Here is a 22,619-nt window from a genome sequence, read left to right as displayed (position 1 = left end):
AAATATGATGCATCAATATCGATGTTTTTTTCTTTTACTTTTTGGTAGGTAGGGGGTTGGCGGGCATTTGTAGCCAAGAAAGGGCTCTAGCGGCCTCTCGGGCCTCTGAATATTTAGCCTTTATGACTTACTTTAATTATATAAAATGCCAGAACTGCTGCTTATATATAGAGCGCGGCGTTATCGTCTTTTCTTTGCCGTAGTAACTAAACAAAATCCGTATTCAATTTTGTTCCCTATCGTGATTGCTATTCTTTTGCGGTTTTCATGAATCATGCATCACTATACGGAATACACAGACGCTGTGGTTTAGTTGCTGGCGGAATACTTTCCGCATAAGTAGAACCTGGTCACTGGCGCATCCTGGCACCAATGCGCAAATGGGACACCTGCGAGAATATGGGACATTTAGCGTGACAGTTTCGAAGCAAAGCGCACGCGAGGACATTGCTTTCACAACAAGGTTTGCAATGTTCAATGCACATACAATGTGATGTTTATTGACATTTCTGTTCTTTTTATCTTTTTCAGAGACAGTGCCAGTGAGCTGCCGTCATCATTCAGACGATACGGCTCCATGAGGTGAGTTCTGGCATCCATTCACTTCACTTCACCTTCAATTCACCTCGTATCACTAAGCTAGCTATTCATTTCACTAAGCTAGATTCATACCAGTCTGTACATATTCAATTTACAAAATAGCTGGCGGGTCACATAGCAAATCGGTCCTTAATTGTCCTTCATCCAAGGACAGTCATGCGGCTCTTTCCAGTTGATTTCACTTCCCAATTTCGCACAAATCGACAATCCCGTAGTGAAATATATTTCGCATTCGACAGGTCACGCCCACCCAATAGCGGATGAAATTGGGGTGGGGAAGAGGTGTCGGATAGGGTAGGAGGGGGTCCAGCGGGGGGGGGGGGGGTAGAGGAGTAGGTAGAGTGTATGCAGAGGGTAGAGGAGGATAGAGGAGAGAGCCCGACCTGTTTCCACTCCACCCAGCCCGCATTTGGGCTGTTCGGGAAGCTCCGCAGCCACTGACGAATATCGATTCCGCCACTACGTATCTGATGACGTCATCCATATTTGACATCTGACGTCACCGATAGGGAGGCAGCCCCCTGCCGCTTATCGATTACGTGCACTTGTCTGTATGACTAACACTCTCATTTTGGTCCTATGCCTGATAAAGCGACGGTCATTTTAATTTCGCCAATGCGCAGCAGCGCGGTGAAATCGTTATCGAACCAAACTCCCCTTCAACCTGTCCAGCCTGGGACCATAATTCTGGTCCCAGCTGTGCTCATATCACGCAGTCACGCTCGGAGCGAGGTCGGGCCTCGCGAGGGTCGTCGAGTGCAGGGAAGTTTACGAGGGGTGCCCGGCACCGGGTGTTCCAATCGATACAGCCTGGGGCTCCAGGGCCGGGGTGCGCCGGGCACCTGACGGTGACAGGTGTGTTTTGATGTGGTGTGGTGTGGTGGCGACCCGGGCGTAGCTAAGCTACAGAGACATATAAGCAGTGGATGCCAGTGGATGCCAGATGTGGGCCTTCGGTGGCTGTGCCACCTAAGCAATCTTCTGACGGGCGGATATGTAGATTAGTTGTTCCAAGAAAAGAACGTGATCGATAAGTTTCAACACGGCCTGCTCTGTGGTGAAAGAAGAATTGTCCGCTTTTGCCTTTTGCTCATTGCCAAACAAATGAATCTAGATGCATTTTGCATTAGGTATTCATTCTACCCAAGAACATTCCCTCTGCTTGCTTTGGGCCCTTGCAAAAATAATGTGCCCTGACTCATATAGCGAACCGTTATTATCGTTACATAAAGCATGCCTGGTGTCGACGTAAATCCTCTCGTGTCGTACTTATTTGGTCCACACGAGTGTTGTATAACGCTGCCTACATAGCTGGGTGTAAAATTCCGATCAGTTTTGCGGTTCCCAGCCTACACATGGACAGGTATATGTCAGTCGGCATGCAATGGCGTGGCTGCATGGATGCTTGCGTTTCTATGCTTTTTTGATAAATCATGTTGATTAGAACGGTGAACGGTGTTGGGTAGTTATGCCTTCCTACCAATAGCCCCAGCGGGCGACTGCTACATGCATTTTGAACATGCTGTACGCTGACTTTTGATCATATGGTTCTTCGTGTCTGGTGATTTAAACGATCACTCTGCAGTCACTGCGGATCTAAATAAACTGATTGGGCCGTTCTATGACCTCTCAGACTGCTAGTTTAATTAGGAGTTAAAGAAATCTAACAGAGAATACTAGCTGACCTCGGGCTCAGCCGTATACTGATTGGATAATACCTTGTTTGGCTTTTGTTAGCCGCTTAGCTTTTGGACTTTTGGCGCTCAGTAACCCTGCTTGATCTGAAAACAGGTAGGGCACAGTCAAGTCAAGTGAGCCACAACACAAAAACTAACGGATGTTTTGGCTTTCTCCTTGGGTGGCCATGCTTTCCCCGCATTTGAATCTCGGCCGATCTACTATCATGGTCGGAGTGTGTTTTGTTTGTTTGTTTGTTTGTTTTGTTGGGTTAGGCCCTTTCGGTCGACAAGACCATTTCAGAGCCGGGAGGATGATAGGATATAGGGGGAGACATTGGTCTGGGCAGGCACCCTAGTGAGTCGCCGGGGCTGAGCCCGTCCGAAGACAGGCCACCCAGCCCCAAGGCACTCACTGCACCCGGCTACGGGGTGCGCTCCCTCAGGAGCAGCGGTGCCGCTCCAAGGGAGCAGCCCGCATGAGATAAAGTTGCCTGTCCAGCCCGGATGGGGGTGGCGGTGTGGAGGAGAAGGATTTCAGTATCCTGAGGATAGAAGCATGGAACGGTGTGTCAGAGTGTGCTTTCCATTGCCATTTCGTCCTCCCATGAATGGTCTTGCCTCGTGACAGCCTCATGACTGTCACGCGAACTTCCACCTTACACACTAGCGACCTCTATTCATGCATAACTAAAACGCAGCTTAGAAACCAGTCGCTAGGTGGCAGCACCCGGACCTGAGCCTCCTGAGAGAAAGTGAGCGGCCGACTGCGGTCGGTGGTAACTGGGGAGGACGGAGGCGGTCTCACAGCAGCCTTCAGTGAGCTGGAGGGTGGCGAGCGGCGGGCTGCGTGCCGCCTATAGCTCACCAGTGAGAGAGTGAGAGAGTGGGTGAGAGTGAAGGACAGGGTGAGAGAGGAGAGTGGGCTGGACCCGCTGAGTCGAGGACGGGATATGGAGGAACCGGTGGCTGCCTGACGGCATCATGTATAGGAACTCGAGCTGGAGAAGGTAAGGATGTCGATGGAAAACACTCCACAAGTCCAGAGAGAGGTCACTCCTTTGTGCTCTGCTCGTAGTTTGTCTGGGATGGGAAGTGTTTGACGGTGCTCTAGCGCTGTGATGAAAAGCATCTAGCGTTTTTTAATGTTGCATGTGAAATGAAGGCATACAGCAAAATTTAAAATCAAAGTTTTATCTTTTTTTCGAATTGCTCCTCCATGCCGTCTGTCACAAATTAGGGACTTGAACCCAGTAAACCTGCAAGTCTGCCACTTGCCATGAGGTCTTATCATTGACCCTCATGTTGAAATGTGCAACACCACACGGACTGTCATTTCGAATGGGGACAAACGGTGCTGGATATTAGCTTTATGAACGGATGAAATACTCGGCGTCTTTGGAATTAGGAAATTCACGTGCGCTAGCATTGCATGCAGGTACATAGGTCGCATATCTTAACTCCGCCCAATGCGCACGTTTTGGTCCCACACTTAGTGCGGCATGTCTTCTAACTTGCACCCTGTTAACTGCGATTTTTGACTTGTTCGCCTTCGTTTGTAGTTGTTTACTTAATTTTCCTTTGATAGAATGTTGTGAACATGCATCAAGACATTGTTTGTTTCGTGGGATAGGAAATCGTGCACCATGTTGGATTTAATTCCGAACTGTTCGGGGTGTTGCGTGTTATATTTCTGTGTCTTTTAATGGTTTCTGAAAAAGAAAGCAACTTTTCAGTCACACTTGCATGTTAGTCGTGCTATTGTGCTGTTTCCTTTCGGGAACGGGGTACCACATGATTCGTGACATTGTATGGAAAATCCTGAACAGAAACCAAGGCTGTGATCAAAGTCAAAGCCGCTCTGAATTTTCTAATGACCGTAACATTTTGCTAATAGGTGGCATGTTCGGTGCAAAATATAACTCAACCTTGAAATTAGATACATTGTATTCGGCATCCCCCTTGAATTCGAAAGTTTTTTCTTGTCATGGGCGCATTCAATCATACGCTGACAATCAATGATGAAATTTGGTCGATACAATTATTCGTGAAATAAAATGACCATTGCCATGATACGGGTCCGTGATCACTGCAAATATGCACCGCACCTCACGCACCTTCATTCCTGCGTGCCGTCTCCCCGCCCAGCTGTTATGCACCCACTGAAGGTCGCCCCCCCCCCCTCCAGACGTCCGAGGTCACCCCGTCCCCTCCCCCTCCTGTACCGCCCCGTATGCAGGCCAGGTCCCGTGATATACCCTGGCGGGCCGTTTCATCAAGGTCGTGAGCAAGGGCAAGTAGGCGTTCGATGAATCGATGAAGAATGTCGACTACCTGGCTGCCCAGGAACTCTGGTCAAATGTCACGTATTGAGCGCTGAGACTGGACAAAAAAGGCCGGGAGTGCTTCGAATGTAGGCAAGCATTTGCATATTGCAGTTTCTGTTGAAGCTATGTGGAGAAGCAAGTGCACTCATTCTGTTTGAATAAAAGATGGACAATTCTAGCCGTGAAAGCACTGGATTCGTATGAGGAGACTGACCAAGGAATTTGATGAAAGCCGTCTCTGTTCGGAGATGCATAGTAAGCGCACTGTCCTGTATTGCGCTAAATTCAACGCTCTCTACACGTGGTGTTCAACAACGTGCAAAATGCAATTGCCACAATGTCCAAGCACATGAATGCAAGCTCTGTCAGAAATGGGACCTAATGCTTCTGAAAGAGATCCACCAATCACGCTGGATGAATAACTGAACATAAGCTGCGGACGGTGTGTTGTCCGTTTTGGCAGCGTCATCACACCTTTGACAGTCAGACATCGGGGTCAGATGAGGTCACAGCCCGGGATTACCCTGGGGTCAGCTCGGGGTCACCCTGGGGTCAGTTGGGGTCAGTTGGCGTCAGCGTCCGCTCCATGGGACCATCCATCCGCTCTGTCAAGTCTGGTGTTTTGAGGTCAACTAGGTCACGACTGTCTGGGAGTGCTATGTGTGAACTGCGGTGAAAAGATGACTTGGTATTCGGGCGTGAATACTGTATGCCGGTACTGCCCCGTGGTGTAAGTGCACGTAGGCTTGGTTGTCGTCGTGCTGTTGTTGCGTTCTGAGATGGGAATGCAGCGTCTTGCTATAACCAGAGCACTGTCACGCAAGCATGCTGCATTGTATCAATGATTGCCGGTTGTTGCTCGCTCACATTCCTCTCTGATTTTTTTTTTTTTGCCGTCAACATGCATGTCAACGGACATTGATTAGCCTGGCTTCGGCGATAAAATATCAACACAGCTTTTTCTTTAACAACCCTTTTCTGGCCTGCCATTTGCTTCTCGAGAAGCTGTCCGATTTAAATTATAAAAAACGCAGCGAAGAATAATCGAGGAGATGCGTGCTATAGAAGGCATTAGTATCTAAGATGAGCTAATCCTACACATTGTTCATCCTACCGCATCGCCTGACTCCAAACGAGTTTGGAATTTTGCAACATACCGTAATCCCATTCAAGGTCTTTTGTGAGGCAAGATAAGTCTGGTTGGAATTCAGGCTACATGCGAACTGGAGAAAAATCGATTGTTTCTGTCGCTTACCTATCAGTGTTTGAAGTAAAAATTTCCCCACGTGTTTCCGGTATATGGTACGAAGAAACCAGATGTTTGACCGCAGGGGCTGTTTCGGGGGTTCTTTGTTAGAACAAGGCAGCACCATAAGTCTTAATCTGAAGATTGTGATCTCACCTGTCTTGAAAATAAATCCTCCGTGTAAGATGCCGAAGCAATGCCAATCAAGAAGAACCTGCCTTGGCGTTGAGGCATAACCGAAACGCGCCTGTAACATAAGCAAAAAAGCTTGTCGACGTTAGCGGTTGAGCCCATGAACGTCAATCCGCGAGACGTATATAAATGGTTCTTTTAACCCGGAAACGTCTGAGCTGTTTGTGCTGTATCGGTCGAAGCCCTCGATTCAATGCTTCTTGGCAGCAGCGGCGCAGCTCACGGAGCCGTAAAATTGTCGATTCACGGGGCCGTAAGGTTGTCGATCCTGTTCGATGAATACACTCCAGCGGCCTGCTCGCGTCCCCAGACCGTTTCTTGTCAGAACCATAAAGGTCCACGTTCAGAGGCTATCGGATCCTAGATCTATGGTCGATGACACCTGCGTTAGAGGCTAACGGTTTGCTGGAATCAATACCTAGCTGAATGAATAGCTACCTACCTGATGAATGCATCGATCTCGCTGACTTCTGTCAAAGTAGAGAGCTTGACAGGACGAAGCTGGATCGCAGTTCTGTCTACTTTCCTGTGGAAGGATTGGGTATCTCTTGTTTGACCTTGAATGAGATATTTGCCCGGAGATAGAGCGTGTATAGGAAAAACATGCAGCTGACTGCAACCGGGAAGGTGAAGAAATCTGATCGATATTTTGTACTGCCCGTTGGCGTGTCTGAAAAGGTATTTGGTCATACGATTGAGCCGTGTGTCGGATGTGACAGTGATAAGGTTTATCGTATAGGGAAGGAAGGAGCTTTCACGTTTTCACATTTATCTGATTTTGAAGTTATCAGTTTGCTGGCAGTTAGGCGGCAACGGTGTCGACGCATGTATCATTTGTATTTTAACGATTCTATTTTAGACTATTTGACCTTGTGGCGGCATATTTTTGTCTCGTGTTTTCATAATTGGCTAAGTGCAGCCGAATAAAAAATTGCGCAAAATTAGCCCGCATTAGCTAGATCTTGGGCCTGTCATGAATTCTAAACCCATTGCGCCACCACCCTGTTACAAAACAATCCAGTGTCACCTTTTCTCTAACTGGGCTGCCTCTTGGCCCCGTTCGAATGCAACGCCCTACATAGTTGCGTCTAACCTAGGGGACCTGACTATGCCGTAAATAGAACAGTAGAGACGGTAGTGCTTTGTTGTTTCACTTTTTGTTCTGGTTCTTACCACTCTTGCCTCCCCGCTTCTGACACCGTCAGCTCTTCTCCAAGTCTGTTCACGCGTGTCCTCCCATGTTGGAGTCCGACTAATGATGTAGTGGCTCGCGCGTGCCGAAGTTTCTTGGAGGGTGTCTTGAGAAGTCTTAGAAGTGTTTCCAGACACTCGGTTGTTTCGGATAAGTCTCCAGACAGCTGGCAGCCTCAAAGATGTCTCCAGACAGCTGATAGTCTCAAAAATGTCTCCACAGAGTGCAGACAGCTGGCAGAGTTAGTGGTGTCTCACTGGCAGGTGTTTTAAACGCTGCCAGTGAGACTGAGATGTGAAACACCTGCCGTCTCAAATTGTTTTCACTATGGTCGTTTGGTGAAGGATTGTTTCAAGGTTTGGGTGATACCTATTTGCGACATTTTCCTTTTTGACCACCTGCCTCCTTTTTTACTACCGAGGTATCGTCAAATGTGAGACAAAAGTATACGCCACATGGCACACTCGAGACACTGGTGACACATGGCACGAGCCGTTCTTGTGTGGCACATGTTGCGTATGCGGACTGTGGTCTAAACGTAGTACCTAACATTGTTGACGTCACAGGTCACGATATGACGTCACCACTCGTTTTGACGCTGTAATAGCGGTGTGTATTCAGGGACATGGGATGTGACGAAAGATCGGGCGTGGGCCGATAGACGTTGCTTCATCGGTTGCCATGGCAACGAGGCTTTGGACTCGAGCTTGAACAGACTGTGGGTTCATGGTGAATCTTGTAAGAGTTTGGAGGGATTATTCCCGCTGATTGGCTGAGGTCGGGCGAATGAACTATAATCGTCTAGCCACGAGGAATTTATCGGTTTAGGACTATAATAGTCTGCTGGAACTTCGAGGTTTCCGACCTTTAATGAGCTGGAATTAGGTAATCTTCTACCTTCACGGATTCCGTAAGCCGATGAATGAATGGAAGTTCAATTCACAAAATAATTTTTCTCCTGCCGATTGGATTGGTCATTCTATTCTCTCGGTTTGCGACATTTCAGCTGAAGTTTCAGCCTTCTCTACTGCAAAATTTCCAGTTCACGAAGTCAAAATGTGCTTACGTCACTAGCATTCAGCTGATTACTCTAATAATCAGCTGATTACGCGCTCTCGCAGCCGGTGGGCGTATCGAGGAATGCGCCCCGTTCGGCAGCCCGAGACCCGCTGTGACGTTCGAGCCGTGACGCGGCCGACTCGGGAGTGACGTGACGGGTTGCGTGACGGGGGCGATTCGTGACCTGCGAGTGAATTCCTGCTGGGACGCGATGCGCTCGGCTGGCTGAGCTCGGCTCACGGAATGTGTGAGCAGTGAGAGAATGGCTGAGCTATTCGGGTTGTGGTGTAACACGGCACGGATGAATTCAGCCTGAATTTACGGGGCTGTGCCTGGGTTTTGTGGCAAAGGGGAACGCGTTCGGCACTGAAGTGGCTTCATTTGGCTTCTCACGCACGCACGGCGCTCAAGGGGAAGCCTCTCCCCCTCTTTCTCTTCCCTGTCCTCCCTTGTATCTTTTGCACATCTCCCTCTACCTCTCTTCATCTCTCCCCTTTCTGTCTCTGTCTCAATATTTCTAGTATTTCCTTTCCCTTACTACTCCCTTCCCATTTCCTCTCCCTATCTCCTTCTCTCTCTCTCTCTCTCTCTCTCTCTCTCTCTCTCTCTCTCTCTCTCTCTCTCTCTCTCTCTCTCTCTCTCTCTCTCCCTCTCTCCCTCTCTCCCTCTCCCTCTCCCTCTCCCTCTCCCTCTCCCTCTCCCTCTCTCTCTCTCTCCATCCCTCTCTCCCTTTCTCTCTCTACCAGTCCTCCGTCAGGAAACCCCGACCCGCCCTCAGCACCGTACAGGTTTCACAACCACTGCTGCCGCTTCGAGCCGGGTCGGGTCACCGTCAGCGGCGGCGGCGGCGGCGGCGGCGGCGGCGGCGGTGGCGGCGCTCGAAGGTATAGGATCGCGACCCGCCCCGACCGGCCGCGCCGCTTTCGTCACGGCTTGGTACGGTCGCCTATTGTACACACACGGGATTCCGATAAGGAAGCTGGCCGAGCTTTGAAAGAGGATGTGAAAGAGAGTGGAATGCAAGACGCTGACGCGGCGTTTTTGGGGCGTTTTTGGGACCTGTCGAAGTTTTATAATACCGGCGATGAATAGGTATAGCTTGGATGGTATCGTATGCTGCATTGATCCGATTTCACTGTCGCGTTCTATATAGTTATGCGATTTGTCTATTTTGCAAATATTTTCGTTTATTTATCACAAATGACTGGTACACATTACGCCTGTTTTATTTAGAGGTTCACGGATAGTTCAATGCTCTTTCGCTTGCTACGTCTTCCTCTTCCATTGCCTTTGACTTATGCTGATTGAAACGAAAGCATGTCACTGGCCAATCATTCCGTCAGCATTCCGAGCCCCCCCCCCTCCCCCCAGATGCCAGGGCGGACACCGCCAATTTCCTCTGTCGGATTCCTAGCCTCTACACCGGACGCGCCTCTAATCAGAACTTCCTTCCATGTCTGTATGACGAGCCATATGTGAACCGCGCCTAACACCAGACCGCCAGCGGTGGTGCCCGACAGTTAAACCGTGCACCGAATCGGGAACATCCACACGGAGTAAGTGGTTAATTGGTGAATTGGTGCTCCGAATGGTTGTGCTATGTGGGAGGTAACCGACGTGTTTTAGGGGCGGGTTTGGGTGGGGATGACCAGCTAAGGCTTATGACGTCCGTGGGCTTGCTTTGCAAGCTTATAGAGAAAAAATTGTTGAGCCGTCTATTAGTGTAACTTTTCGGTGTAAACCGTCAGCTAGCAATGTCGCATCAATTAACGTCAGGCAGGGTTGACATTTAGCTGGATATATAGTGCGGTGGCCTTCCACAATACACAGAGAACGTCCCCAAGGTGATCGGGTCGGAACCCGTTTTCATTGGGCTGCTCCGGGGCCCATCTGTAAACGAGCTCCTGCTGGTGTGACCGACATACCCGCAGTATCTCAACGAAGAAGACTGTCTTGTTTGTGTCAAGGTCAGTACGCGTAAACATAGAACGCGCAAAAAGCGAAGCCGGATGTTATTTCAATGCTCAATCACACCCAGCTAACTTGATTTCCTTCAGTCTATTACTTATGGCCTGTCTGAAATCCTATCCATTCTGCACCATCCTAGCAACATAGAACAACAGTTCATCAGTGCGCCACCTGGTACAGGCCTCACAGACGCGCCACGGCCTTCATATCACACGTGCGGCTTTTCTGGCGCTCGTGCGACTTTCGCGCCGCGCCTGGCGTCGGCGTGGGACTGCCTGCCGCCCATCTGCGGTATATCGTGGCCGACGGGCTGGTCAGCGGCTGCCACCGACCAGGAGAGAGTCATTGGGCATAGCCACCGAGACTCGGACAAACCTGTGCTGAAGCGTTAACGAACGGCCGGGTGGATGGGTACACCCGACAGGCAAAGGCTCAGCGGCACAGGTCAATGCTGGATGCAGTCACACACAAATCTGCACGGACATGTGTGCGTGTAAAGTCACAGCTAAGCTAATGCCTATATTTCAGAAAGGCAGTCGGTCTAACAAAACGGTGGGAATCGACATGGATCAGCCCTAGTTTCGCACTTTCTCTCTCAGTAACTAGGCGGGGCATTATTCCGGCAAATGTGGCCATGACTTCAGTCTCATGGGGCTTGACAACTTCAGGGTTCAAGGTTTATTGTTGGGTTCCTAGGTTCAACTTAGTGATATTTTGGCATGTCCCCAACAAGAAGGTCGTTTGCCGGAGATAAATACCATAAAGCCCAAATGAATTATTGTGGCATGACCTAACATGTGAGCAGTTGGAACAAGATTTAACACTAGAATTTCCTATGCCTTATGACGTTTCAGGCACTCTCACGTTGCGATAATGCTGTCGGATTGACGGTATATGAGAACCTTAGCCGTGGATATCTGTAAAATATTCAACTCGTGTCTGTCATTTATGTTGGCAATAAAGCTGACATTTTTGATGATCACATCACATCATAATGTAGGATTCTTGCATGCTTATAGAAAACCTGTTCTCAGCAGCTATACGACATTTATGTGAGATGTTTGGGGATCATTGGCGAGGCCAGTACTAGGTATTGCAATTTTACTGATTCTATCAGACAACTGCATGTAAATGAATTTAATGTTTTTTTCTGTACTACTAGATGTTTTTTAAGTGCATTACGTTTCCAAAATGATCAGCAAACACAGTGTTATTTTGTTTCTACAGTGGTATTGTGGCCAGCCATCTTGAGAGGTCAACAGATTCTTGATCACCCATGTGGTAACCACGAAACCAAACCTCGGCCACTGAAGCCTGTAAGCCGCATGCCTCTCCACGGAACAATAGTGTTTGTCTCTTACCACTGCCCGGGGGCCTTGACCTAACCAAGTCGAGAGGGGAGGGGGAGGGGGCGCCTGACACGGCTGGTGGCACGCACCATTGACCTCGGGGGGGGGGGGGGGGGGCGCCTTGGAAGGTGGGGGAGGGGAGGGTCACACGCCCGAGCAGTGCCATTCTAGGGCTGTGGGGACGTCTTGATGGTGTACGATACGATCAGGTATGTGGGTTACGGTGACATGGGGGACGTAACGCGTGGGTGTTGGTCGATGTCGAGTCATAAATGTGGGACATCTGCAAATGAGGAAATCATTTGGGTCGGCCCACGGTACCTACTCAAAAAGTCATTGCCCAGTACTTTTTTAATGCTTCTACCACGTCCCTCACATTTGCTATGCCAACCTGGGTAGCCATGATGCTCAATCGTACGAAGCCGAGAACCTTTAGGCTGTTATCAACTCCTTTCAACGTGTCTACTTCTAACGACACACCTCTATGGTGCCTGCTCTTCGGTGTGCGGCCGTTCAAACAATGGCAGAGTCGTCAGTCGAGGTCAGAGGAAGAACGTGATTACACTACCGTCCCAACAATGATGACACAGGTCACCACATGGCGGTACATTCAGTGATGTCACGAGTCGCGTGCCGTAATGGTAGCGGTGTAGATAAAACAGATTGAAGCCTATAACGCGCATTGTGGTCTTATGAAGGCTGAGCTTACAAGCCTCTCTTTAAGATACGGACTTCTTCTGGCTGAATTTTACTTTACGTATGCAATAAAAAACAATGACATGTGATTTCCAATGCTATAATTTTTGTACCAATGTTTCTAACAATCATGCACTCGTTGACCTCTGAAATTTATTGGAATTTGGCCTTTTTAGTGGACAGTGATCTCATGACATCCATAAACCTAGCCAATGACAGCCCTCAATGTCAGGAATGCTGTGTGGTTTCGCATGTTTACCCAAATCTGTCCCCCGACAATTAACCTAGATTGGGCGACCCGGTTAGATCACGATCTTGGTTAGAGCCCGAGAGGGGTTTTTGTCCCGCGATAGTCACGAAGGTCTTGCTGTCGTTACTGAGCCTTTGCTAGCGGTACTGGAAGAATGTCTGCGGGAGAACTCACATAGCCGAACTACGCCAGATGTCAGGGTTCCATCATCCATGTGACGCTCCTATCGTAAGATGTGTCCTTGTTCGTGATTCGTGACAGATGTAGTTCAGTTTCTCATTGGGCGCGGGTCGACAGCGTGCGACATTGAAGGCGTGCCGAAGGATCTAGAATCGGAAAGGTACCCGATGCTTTGTTGAGACTGCTCTAAGTCGTCAGTCAGTTACCATGGCGACCATGCCCGTATCTACCGCAACCCCACAGGGTGTGGCTGGCTATGGGCGTGGCGCCGGCCAAGGGTAAAATCCACACGTCCTAGTCCTGAACGCCGAGAGCTCTCACGCTCGGACCGCTCCGACCTTGGAAGGGACGGCTGGTGAGGAAAGTGCCGCCGAGAGAAAACAAGGGCTAGGTCAGCGTAGGTACGGTGACATGAAATTTGAAGAGATGGAAGAGGTCTGCGTTAATCTACTTGTTGATGCTACGGCAAAGTTTTTCTAAGCCCCACCTTTCAAAGTACTCGATAATCTTGACTAAGTATTCCTTACCTATAGCAGCACAAACTAATGGCGCTTTTTACACCCAGACACATAGAAGAATAACAAATCAAGGGCCTATCGAAGAGCCCTTGATCGGTATAGCTCCTTGCACACGACCTCGATTGGTTCCAGCGTACGCCCTCCATAACAAGACGAGGCTGGGAACGAGGCAGAGGCCTGGAACGGGCCTGGAATCTGTGGGAATCGCTGGAAAACGACGTGTGTTGCAGCTGCGCGCTGTCGTATGTTGCAACGAAAATTGTCATCACGATTGATGACACAATAGGGATAGTGGTGTTCTTATTGCGATTGTGGGAAAAGCGGCATCGTGATTGTAGTGGAGTTTGTAAACTGGGCCCTGATTTGAGGGGAAGACATGAAACAGTACTTTGGCCGAATGTTAGGGATGGGCCGATGCTTGAGAAGACATTACGTCTCCGCTAGTTTTCTTTTTGTGCCGATCGAACATTGAAGTGAAGTGGTAACATGATCACTGAGCAGTGAGCACGCGACCATCGTTCTGTAGAGGTAACTGTAACATGGTACACGGCTACAATTCACCAACCGGTACCGAACTAACAGCATCATGGTGACAAGGTACGAAAATACCCGTTCTGGCTGTTTCTAATCACCCAGGTTACATGATAGAATGTTACATTGTTACAACGGTCGGCCATAGTAATTGGTATGTCGCAAGGAGTATGACTAGAATAGATCGACCCGTTCTCTCCCGCCCCCGCTTTGCCTCAAAGCAAACCTGCATGACCTCTAAAATAGACAGATCAGGAACACTCTGATCCCGACTTCTCGGGACGTTTTTCCTGTTCCGAGAGCTGCTATCTATGGCGGTACCGAATTCCATTCGAACCCAATCGTGACCTGCCAATCTCGTGATCGTGATCACGAGATTGTCCGTTTACCTGCAGGCTGCCCTGCGTTATCCGTGATTGGCATGCGATCTCGGCAACTTCTAACGGTGCCGGGTTCAGGCCACTGGTCGAGCTGACTGCCTGAAGTTAGGCCCTGTAGCAGCGGCTGCAGGGCTGCAGAGCACAGAAACTGCAAAAGCGGCAGCTGCACGGCTCTGAATCTACTGCAGAACCAGAATAGCCCTATAAAACGGGACTGCAAGGAGCAGAGATTGACCTGAGGCTGTGAGCAGATAGGGCGCAGTCCCAGAGAACAAAGAACATGGTTCCAGCAGTAGGCCACGGGGCAGCAATTCTTGCACGCTGGCAGGATGTGGGAGATGTCTGAGAGATTCGTTCATGTTGATGGCAGGGATTCTTGGTGCTCCTCCGAGCTCCGACGCATTCTTCGCAGGATAGTTGGGTGCATTGAGATGCTGAGATGCAAACTGCCCAACCGGTCTACCATGGCTCAATGTGGGGGTGGGGGAGGTATGTTGATTAGACCAGACTTAATGAATGTCAGATTGCAAGATTGCAATAGCCACTTGCAAGCTATTGCTTACAATGCAAGTAATCGCGACTGACCAGCTTTGCAGCTTTAAAATTGCACACTTATTCTTCTGTCATCACGTGAGTGCGCTCTACACAGCATGCTCGAGGATCCCGGCCGCTGGGGAGAGACATTGATAAAAGACCAGGTGGCAATGACTGGCGATACATCGATCTGATGATGTTGCCACATACTGGCTGATATCGTAGTCTGTGTTACGTCGTACGTGAGGCCTCGCCACCAGGTGCGCTTAGGCTAGTGTGGTGCCCAGGTGGTGTCTAAAAGATGACGGCACAGCGCGGGTCGTAGTTCAATGGCGGTGGCTGACTCGCTCATCCATCTTTACTTTTGAATTGCTTATTACTTATCCACTGTATAAATATTCTTGGATATTTCTTTTTGTGGTGAACCACCCATGGCCTCTGCGGTATCCAGTATTTTCCGCAAATATTTAAAGTAAAACATTATTATTGGAAATAAAATACTGCCAGAGCGCACGCCTTTAACCCGCGCCCAGCTGGGGGTCCTGGATTTCCACGCCCTGCTGGGGGGGGGGGGGGGTGTTTGAACACCCCCCCCCTTGTAACTCGGCTCCTGGGCCACGTAGCGATACGCGGAAGGCGGCGTTCGAAAGAGCGTCAAAAATAATGACGAAATCGTTTCGGTCAATTTTTTGGTCAGGTCAAAGGTGAGGTCACCAGAGGTCATTGAAGGCAAAATTTCGCCGATTTCCAGGTCGAATGTCGAAAATTTCCAAAAAGCCAACGCATAACTCGGGAACCAATAGAGCTACAGCGCCGCGGAAAAGTGCATTCGATAGCCCTATTAACGCTCTTTCTGAGTAATTCTCTCAGATTTGACCTAACGTCAACGGTTTTGCCTGCAGGGGGCAAAAACTGCAAAAATAGCCGATTTTTTCGGAAACAGTTTTTATGCAATAACTTTTGACTCAAGCCTTGTACGAGCTTACTTTTACCGGCATCGTGTTCCTCTCGTCAAGACGCATCGAATGAACTATAACTTGACCTTCAAAGGTCAACTTGAAAATTTGACCTCAGGTCAAGGTCATGACCTGACCGGAAAGGGTCATGTTGCATATCAGTCGATCCGTATCGTCGAGCTGAACACATCTAAGGCGTTTTCATCGCTCTGGCATGCCTCTATCAAAAGTTATTTGCGAAAAACTGTTAGATACCATTCGTGACCTAAGATGACCTCAGGGCATAAACAAGGGTCACGGACACCATTTTCATGTTCTGTGTGTCTAAACTACTTGTAATTCGGTGTTTGGGAGTGTTTATAATGTCTTTCGTCCAAAAGAGGCGCATTTCAATTTTCTCCCATTGACTTATAATGGGGAGGTCGCAAAATTGACCTGACCTTAGGTCATCGATATCAAAATTCTGAGATATACATTTTGTACATGCTATTGCTCTCAGCAATCGCTCAAAGTTTCAAAGCGATCGGTCACTCGGTGTAGCTATGACAGACATTGAAACTTTTTATGAGGTGAGGTCACTTCAAGTGACCTGGTGACCTGACCTTGAATGACCTTGGTCTGAAATTTTCACAACATGTGTAGAATTGATGTATGATAAGGTGTACCAAAAACGGCGGCGCTCCGCGCCGCCGTTTTTGAGATATTCGCGAAAAACCACAAGGGGGGGGGGTGTTCAAACACCCCCCCCCAGCAGGGCGCGGGTTAAAGCTTCACAGAATAGGTATGGTGGCAATAAGCCTCTAGCGGTACTAACTTCAGGTTCAGGTTCCTAAGCTTCGTTCCAGGAACCTTGTGGGTTCTGTCCAATAATACCAACCACCAGTCCCCCATCAGTAACGCCTCGGATCATTGGACCGTCGTCTGGGACCATTGGACCGTCGTCTGAGACCATTGGTCCGTCGCCTTGGACCACCGAAGCTCGACGTGCGGCGTGACTGAGCTGCTCCATCGCCTGGAGCGTTTACGGCTCACGGGACATACCAAGGACAGATGCTGTAAGACACAGACGACCGAGGAGGCATACAATGGTCCGGGGCTTCTGGAGACGTGTTGTTTTAGGTTATTCTAGAATTGTAGGTATATACGCTATATATAGGTGCACACGTTTCCCTTCATCGTCAGCGAATCTTGAGCTACCTATTGAACCGATGATGGCATGGACTTCTATATCGCTATAACCAAGGGGATAATTACGGAGCGAGCGAAGCGAGCGGAGTCTTACGTAGAATAACGGAAATTTCTGAGTATGAGCGGCCGGCCGGCCGTGGTCATGATTCTGCGACGCTTATATCTCAGCAACCACTTGACCGATTTACACGCGGTAATTTTTGTAGGGTAGCTTCATTCCTTCTACCAAGTATTGGACCATTCCCGATGCATGTGGGTGACCCCTTATGCACGTGCCACGTGCAAAACGAAGAGGTGTCACTTTTGTAATTGTTGCAATATCTCGGTAACTACTTGGCCGATTGCGCTGAAAGTTGGCATGTAGGTAGGCACCCACTAGGCAATGCACATCCATGTGCCAGAGTTGGGGTGCTGCTGCACGTGCGCACGTGCAGGGGTCGATTTCAGATCTCGAGAACGGCTGGACCGATGGCGCTCAAATTTGGCACATGGTTAGGGACCGGTTAGTAGGGTGCCGTGCAAAACTCAGTTGGGACCCATTTTGCACGTGCGCACGTGCGGGGTGCCGCCTCCAGATCTCGAGAACGGCTGGGCCGATTGTGCTCAAATTTGGCACATCGCTAGAGACCGGTTGGTAGGGTGCCGTGCACAAGTCAGCTGGAGGTACCTCGTCGAAATTTCGCACGTGCAAGGCTCACCCTCTCGCTCGCTCCGTTAGTCGCCCCAAAAGGCGTTATACTGGTTATTATTCATAGTTCATTTGATGTTTTTGTATTTCTTGTATTTCTTGTATTTCTTGTATTTGTTATAGCCGACTACAGGCCTTGCAGCCCATTTACAGTGGCAGTCACGATTAAAATAGGTGACACAGCACATGCACATTGCACATTACAATGAATACTGCACATTACATGTACGTCCCCTGAGAGCGAGCAAACTCACGGATGTCCGATAAAACGGAACCCGATGATGCCAACATGTCAGCAGTGGGTGTATGCTGCAGGAAGCGATTACAAAGTGCAGGGATACGGACAGTGAACCCTGACTTCACAGTATTCACACGACCGAACGGTACATGGAACAGCCCTGTCTGTCGAGAGCGTCTGTTGGGGACTGCTAGGCCAAAGACTGCCATCAGGTAGGGACAGTCGATCCTACTGCGATACACGTTGAGTAGGAAAGAAAGGTCGGCCTGTACAAAGCGGGACTTAATCGAGCACAGACCAAAGCGGTTCAAGAGGCGCACGTAATCGAGACTGGAGCCATCTCCATCCGAATTCGATGCCAGCCACATCAAAAAACGATGCTGCATTCGCTCAAGTCGCACAAGGTGGGTTTTTGCTGCGCCGCTCCAAATAACGCTGCCGTACTCAGCAATCGAGCGAACGTGAGCCTTGTAGGCGGCAAGCAGCGCAGTTCGATTAAATTTGACCCGCCGGGGACATCGAGGCAACTGCACACTGCGCATTATTAGGCCTAACATCTTATTACATTTCCGTATGGGGGCGTCAACATGCTGCGCAAATGTAAGCTTAGCGTCCAAAAGGATCCCTAAATCGCGCACCTCTTGACAACGAGTGAGCTCATGACCATTCACACTGTAGGTCGACTGAATGGGAGATGTCCTGAGGGTGAAAGTGATCGTCTGACATTTAACCGGATTGAGTTTTAGCTTCCATGTTTTACACCAGTTATGAAGATTGTCTAAGTCAGCCTGAAGTAGAGCGACATCATCATCGGACCCCACTCGGTGGAACAGTTTCACATCATCTGCATATAACAGGCAGCCAGTCTTCATACACTTCGGAATATCAGCGACGAAGCACGCGAACAACAAAGGGCCCAAAATGCTGCCTTCGGGCACGCCGGACTGGACAGCAGTCCACGCTGAATGCTTGCCATTCAATACGACGCGCTGCATGCGATCACTGAGGTAGGATGTAAGCCAGGAGTGAGCAGTTCCGGTGATATGAAAGGATGAGCGGAGTTTGTGTAGAAGTAGGACATGGTTTACAGACGTGAATGCGGACGAAAAGTCAGTGTAAATGGCGTTGTCTCCACTAAATCACCGTTGCCAGTTGCCACTCACTTGTCCACTGTAGAATACCTGCATATCCATTGTGGAATGCTTGCCCGCATATTCACAGTGGAATGCTCGCCCGTCCACCAAGTCCAATGCTCGCTCGGCCGATGGTGCATGTGCCGTCTCGGTGAACGGTTTTTCGTCCATCGCTTCGATGCAGTCCGACCCAGACGGTGTTTTTCGTGTGGTGTCGGCGGCATGGTGTTTTTTTCAGGGTCTCACTACTCGAGGATTCGATGTGTGACCGATGGTGAAAATAGGCTCACCTGGCGAGAATGATTGGTAGAATTGGTGGGCGCGCCTTGGACCGCCGTCTCGGGGTTTGGTGGTGGCCGACGGTGCATGGTGTGGTGAGGTCGGTATGTGACCGTTTGGGTAACTGAAGAACGGTCTCGGGATCACAGTTTGTTTCTTGGATACCGTGGCTTTTGTAGCTGCAATTTATTTAAAGAAAGACAGGGGATCGACCTGCTTAAACAAGTCACGCTACTCAGTTAGTGAGCTTAATTAACCACTGTGTCGCCACTAGAGCCTTAAATAGTTATCTAGAATGATTTATAAACCACAAATCGACTTCGCAACAAGTAGCAATGCCGCAATTACCTTTGCCTGGATGTAAAACAGAGCATGATCAATCAACAAGGCCGGAGTGCTGCCGTTAGACCGCCACCGATGCGAACTAAAATCACTTCGACGAAGGTGATCGATTCCATTAACCTTCGTCTTGACAGCCGACTGTCCCCAGCTCCTCAGGTCAATGATTGGCCAATGTTGAGACGGGCGAACGGGCGAGGAGGTGGGACGCGTCCCACTGCAATGCTAGGTCGAGAAGGAAAAGCCGGAGGAAAAGGAAGTTGGAGTGTGCCTAAATGGAAGCTTTGGCCTTATGTAGCCCACAGTCACGGTCGGACAAGGGTGTTGACTTGGTCGGAAGTTTTTTCTACTCGAGTTGTCTTTTTCTCTCTTCTTGATCCCGCTCCCTGTAATCACCCAGTACCTGAAACCCTCCCCACCTGGAGCATACGATCCTAGAACACTTTTTGTATCGGACCCCTCGGGCCTTCTGTGGTTACTCTCCTTTATAATTACGCCGTCTGCGGTCCCGCCGGCGACTATCCAGACAGCCCGAGGCTGGTTGCCAGATCCCGTTGCCAGACGGCCTGGCCGGTCCGTCGGCCGGACGCCCATGACCTTTGACCTACGGTGACCCTGGGGTCAGCGACTGACACGGTTTATTCATGCCCTGGGAGTTGCCCGAGGCGAGGACCGTGGGCTGGCTGGTGTCTAACAGGTGTGAATGGGGAGTGGTGTGGGTCAGGGTAGCGGAATATTATGGGAGTGGAAAGGGAGTCCTTTGTTTGAGGACCACCAGTCACCTCCGTGGCGATAAGCGAGAGTTAAACAATGGCAGCCGTGACTAAGCCATTCGCCCCGCCTGCATTTGAGATCGGTTTCTAACCGTGAGGTAAATTGGTCGCGGTTGTTACCAGATTTGGTGAGGTGACTTGTGACGTCATGGTGGCTGCCAGATGAAATCAGTTTGACGAATGTTGATTCAATCACGTGTATGAAGTTCTTGGCTACAATTTTAGGTTTTAAACAAACCAGTGTTTTGTGAAACTTGTTGTAAGATGATCTCATTGGCTTACGCTATTCAGTGTTCTTCTCAAACTAAAATTCGTCTATTTGATACTCTACGAGCTTCACAATTCTACATGCTGGGCTTTCATACTCTTATCCACCTGCCAGCATTTTTACTTGTTCTTAGAAGTGCGGTCGGAAAGTCTGTCAACCCACACCTTATGCGATCGTGATTGGCGATACACTTCGATTACTTTCGATTCCCATGACATTGTCGAGTTCCGTTACTAATAACCTTGATGTGTCTGCTCCCATTCACATGAAATCACCTTTCATTTTTCTGTACGTCCATCAAAATTGACGAGCAATCGCGTGCTTTCGGCTTGCTGTCAGTGCTTTCAGGCTTGTTGTAAGTGATCTTTTTTGGCCTCAAATATGGTAACATCAATTTATTAATACGAGTTTTGATTTTTAGCATGAATCTGTGTCACAAGGACTCACTGTGCATGCGTTCTACGCAGCATTATTGGATGAGTGCGGTACCTAACTGGGAGTGATTAGGCACGCCTGGTACTGCGCGCTGCAGCATTAGTGTTTTCTGACTGGCAGAATGTGCCGCACCCGTGCAATGTAGCTCTGGTGTAGGGCAAAGTAGCAAAATGGTGCCGTTCGCTTTGCCTAGTTTCTTTCAGTTACCTAGTTTGCCTAGTTTGGGTTTAGTGTGTCCCGATTCAGCGACGAATTCGCTTGGCTTTGATAAATTTATGCTTTGCGGGGCCTTTCTGCGGCGTACTTTTCTGCTACATCAGGGAGAGACACGGGATTTTACCGTCCCAACCCGGTGGGTAGCTTTTGTTCTGGGTATAGTATTGCATGCCACTTCATTGGTCTGCTCTTCCATTGTTTTAGCTGGTTTTTGTTGACAAATGGATCATTTTTGAGGATGGAGATGCTAGTACTGAGCATTGTGTTACATATGATGATGAAGATGATTAGCCAGATGCTCATTATTTAGGATCAAAATTGATAGAATAGTTGTATTACGTTTCACCCACGGGGCTTCTTCGGATACCAGGTAGACTGCAAGTGCATGCAGCGAAGCACAGATATTTGAGTTCCCTGACAATCCATTTTTTGTTAGGTCGAACAATGTCTTGACGTCATGCCTTGTTCTCATATTTCTTGTCATTCTTTGTAATTTATTTCTCATCAGCTTTTCCTCTAGTGAAAAGGATCGCCGAGCGAGAGCGTTTCGCAATGGCTGGTTATCCAATAATGGATATCATCATTGGCATTTGGTGATGGAGCGTTAATGAAAAATGTTCACCTGCGCCTCCCACCATCTTTACCAGTCTGATTCCGCGGGTCTGAAGAGAAAAGCGAGGAAAATTGTCCGGTGCGTGACTTGTCCACTCAGAAGACTGGTCACGAAGATGGCTGGACAGCGCTGGATGTTTTTATTCGCCGTTTTCTTCTCTCGAGGAACGAGGCGCATGTATGTTCTTGCCATGGATGCTGATGGGTTTCAGTATCACGGCGTTCTCACGTTTAGTTGCTCAACAGCTTTCAACAGCTTACATGCAACAGCTTTGCTTCTCCCGTCATAATCACTCATGGCTCTTCTTTCAGAATTCACGCACACGAGTCTCTTTTCGTTAGTCCAAAGCTACGAGTAAGCAAAAGTACGAGTCCCTTAGTCCGAAGCTGTATGTACATAGATATTGCGGGTTGAGTGCTGCAGGAAATTTAGCCTGATGGCGATTTCGATAACCGGTCTGGCACGCGTTGCGGTCTCGACTTTTTCGCCGCACCCGGTTCCATTTATGTTCCGGATGCCTAAGTGCTGACAGCTCAGCAGTGTGGTGGATTTACCTGGCTCTGTCGTTGGGCTGTTGGACTTCTATAGGCAGATTGTCTCGTAATTCTCACTAAACTAGCAGAGCTGGATGTATGGGCCCACGGTCTGACTGTTGAGGCGTCGCTGGACAGAGGGTTGCTCATTTTTAGCCCACCGCACGCTTAACCACGTCAGCTCTGGCTTTAGAACACACCTTCGGCTGGTGCATGCTGGAGAGACTGAGCTCAGGGCCATATCACGTCGGCCATATCATGC

At 49.2% G+C, this 22,619-nt stretch overlaps 1 protein-coding gene across 7 annotated transcripts in view; it reads left to right on the top strand.

Annotated features, from left to right (window-relative positions):
* LOC122393610 (rab11 family-interacting protein 4-like) overlaps nt 1-22,619 on the top strand; it is a 56,536-nt gene that overhangs the window by 21,332 nt on the left and 12,585 nt on the right. For all 7 annotated transcript variants that reach the window (XM_043389823.1, XM_043389824.1, XM_043389822.1 and 4 more), the window contains exon 5: nt 532-582. In XM_043389823.1, the coding sequence (XP_043245758.1) occupies nt 532-582 (51 nt within the window). The remainder of the gene's footprint in view (nt 1-531; nt 583-22,619) is intronic.

This window comes from Amphibalanus amphitrite, unplaced genomic scaffold (genome assembly GCF_019059575.1).
Source record: "Amphibalanus amphitrite isolate SeventyFive unplaced genomic scaffold, NRLGWU_Aamphi_draft 000544F_arrow, whole genome shotgun sequence".
Classification (NCBI taxonomy): domain Eukaryota; kingdom Metazoa; phylum Arthropoda; class Thecostraca; order Balanomorpha; family Balanidae; genus Amphibalanus; species Amphibalanus amphitrite.
Note: the sequence above shows the minus strand (reverse complement) of the source record. Positions and strands in the feature narration are given on the sequence as shown.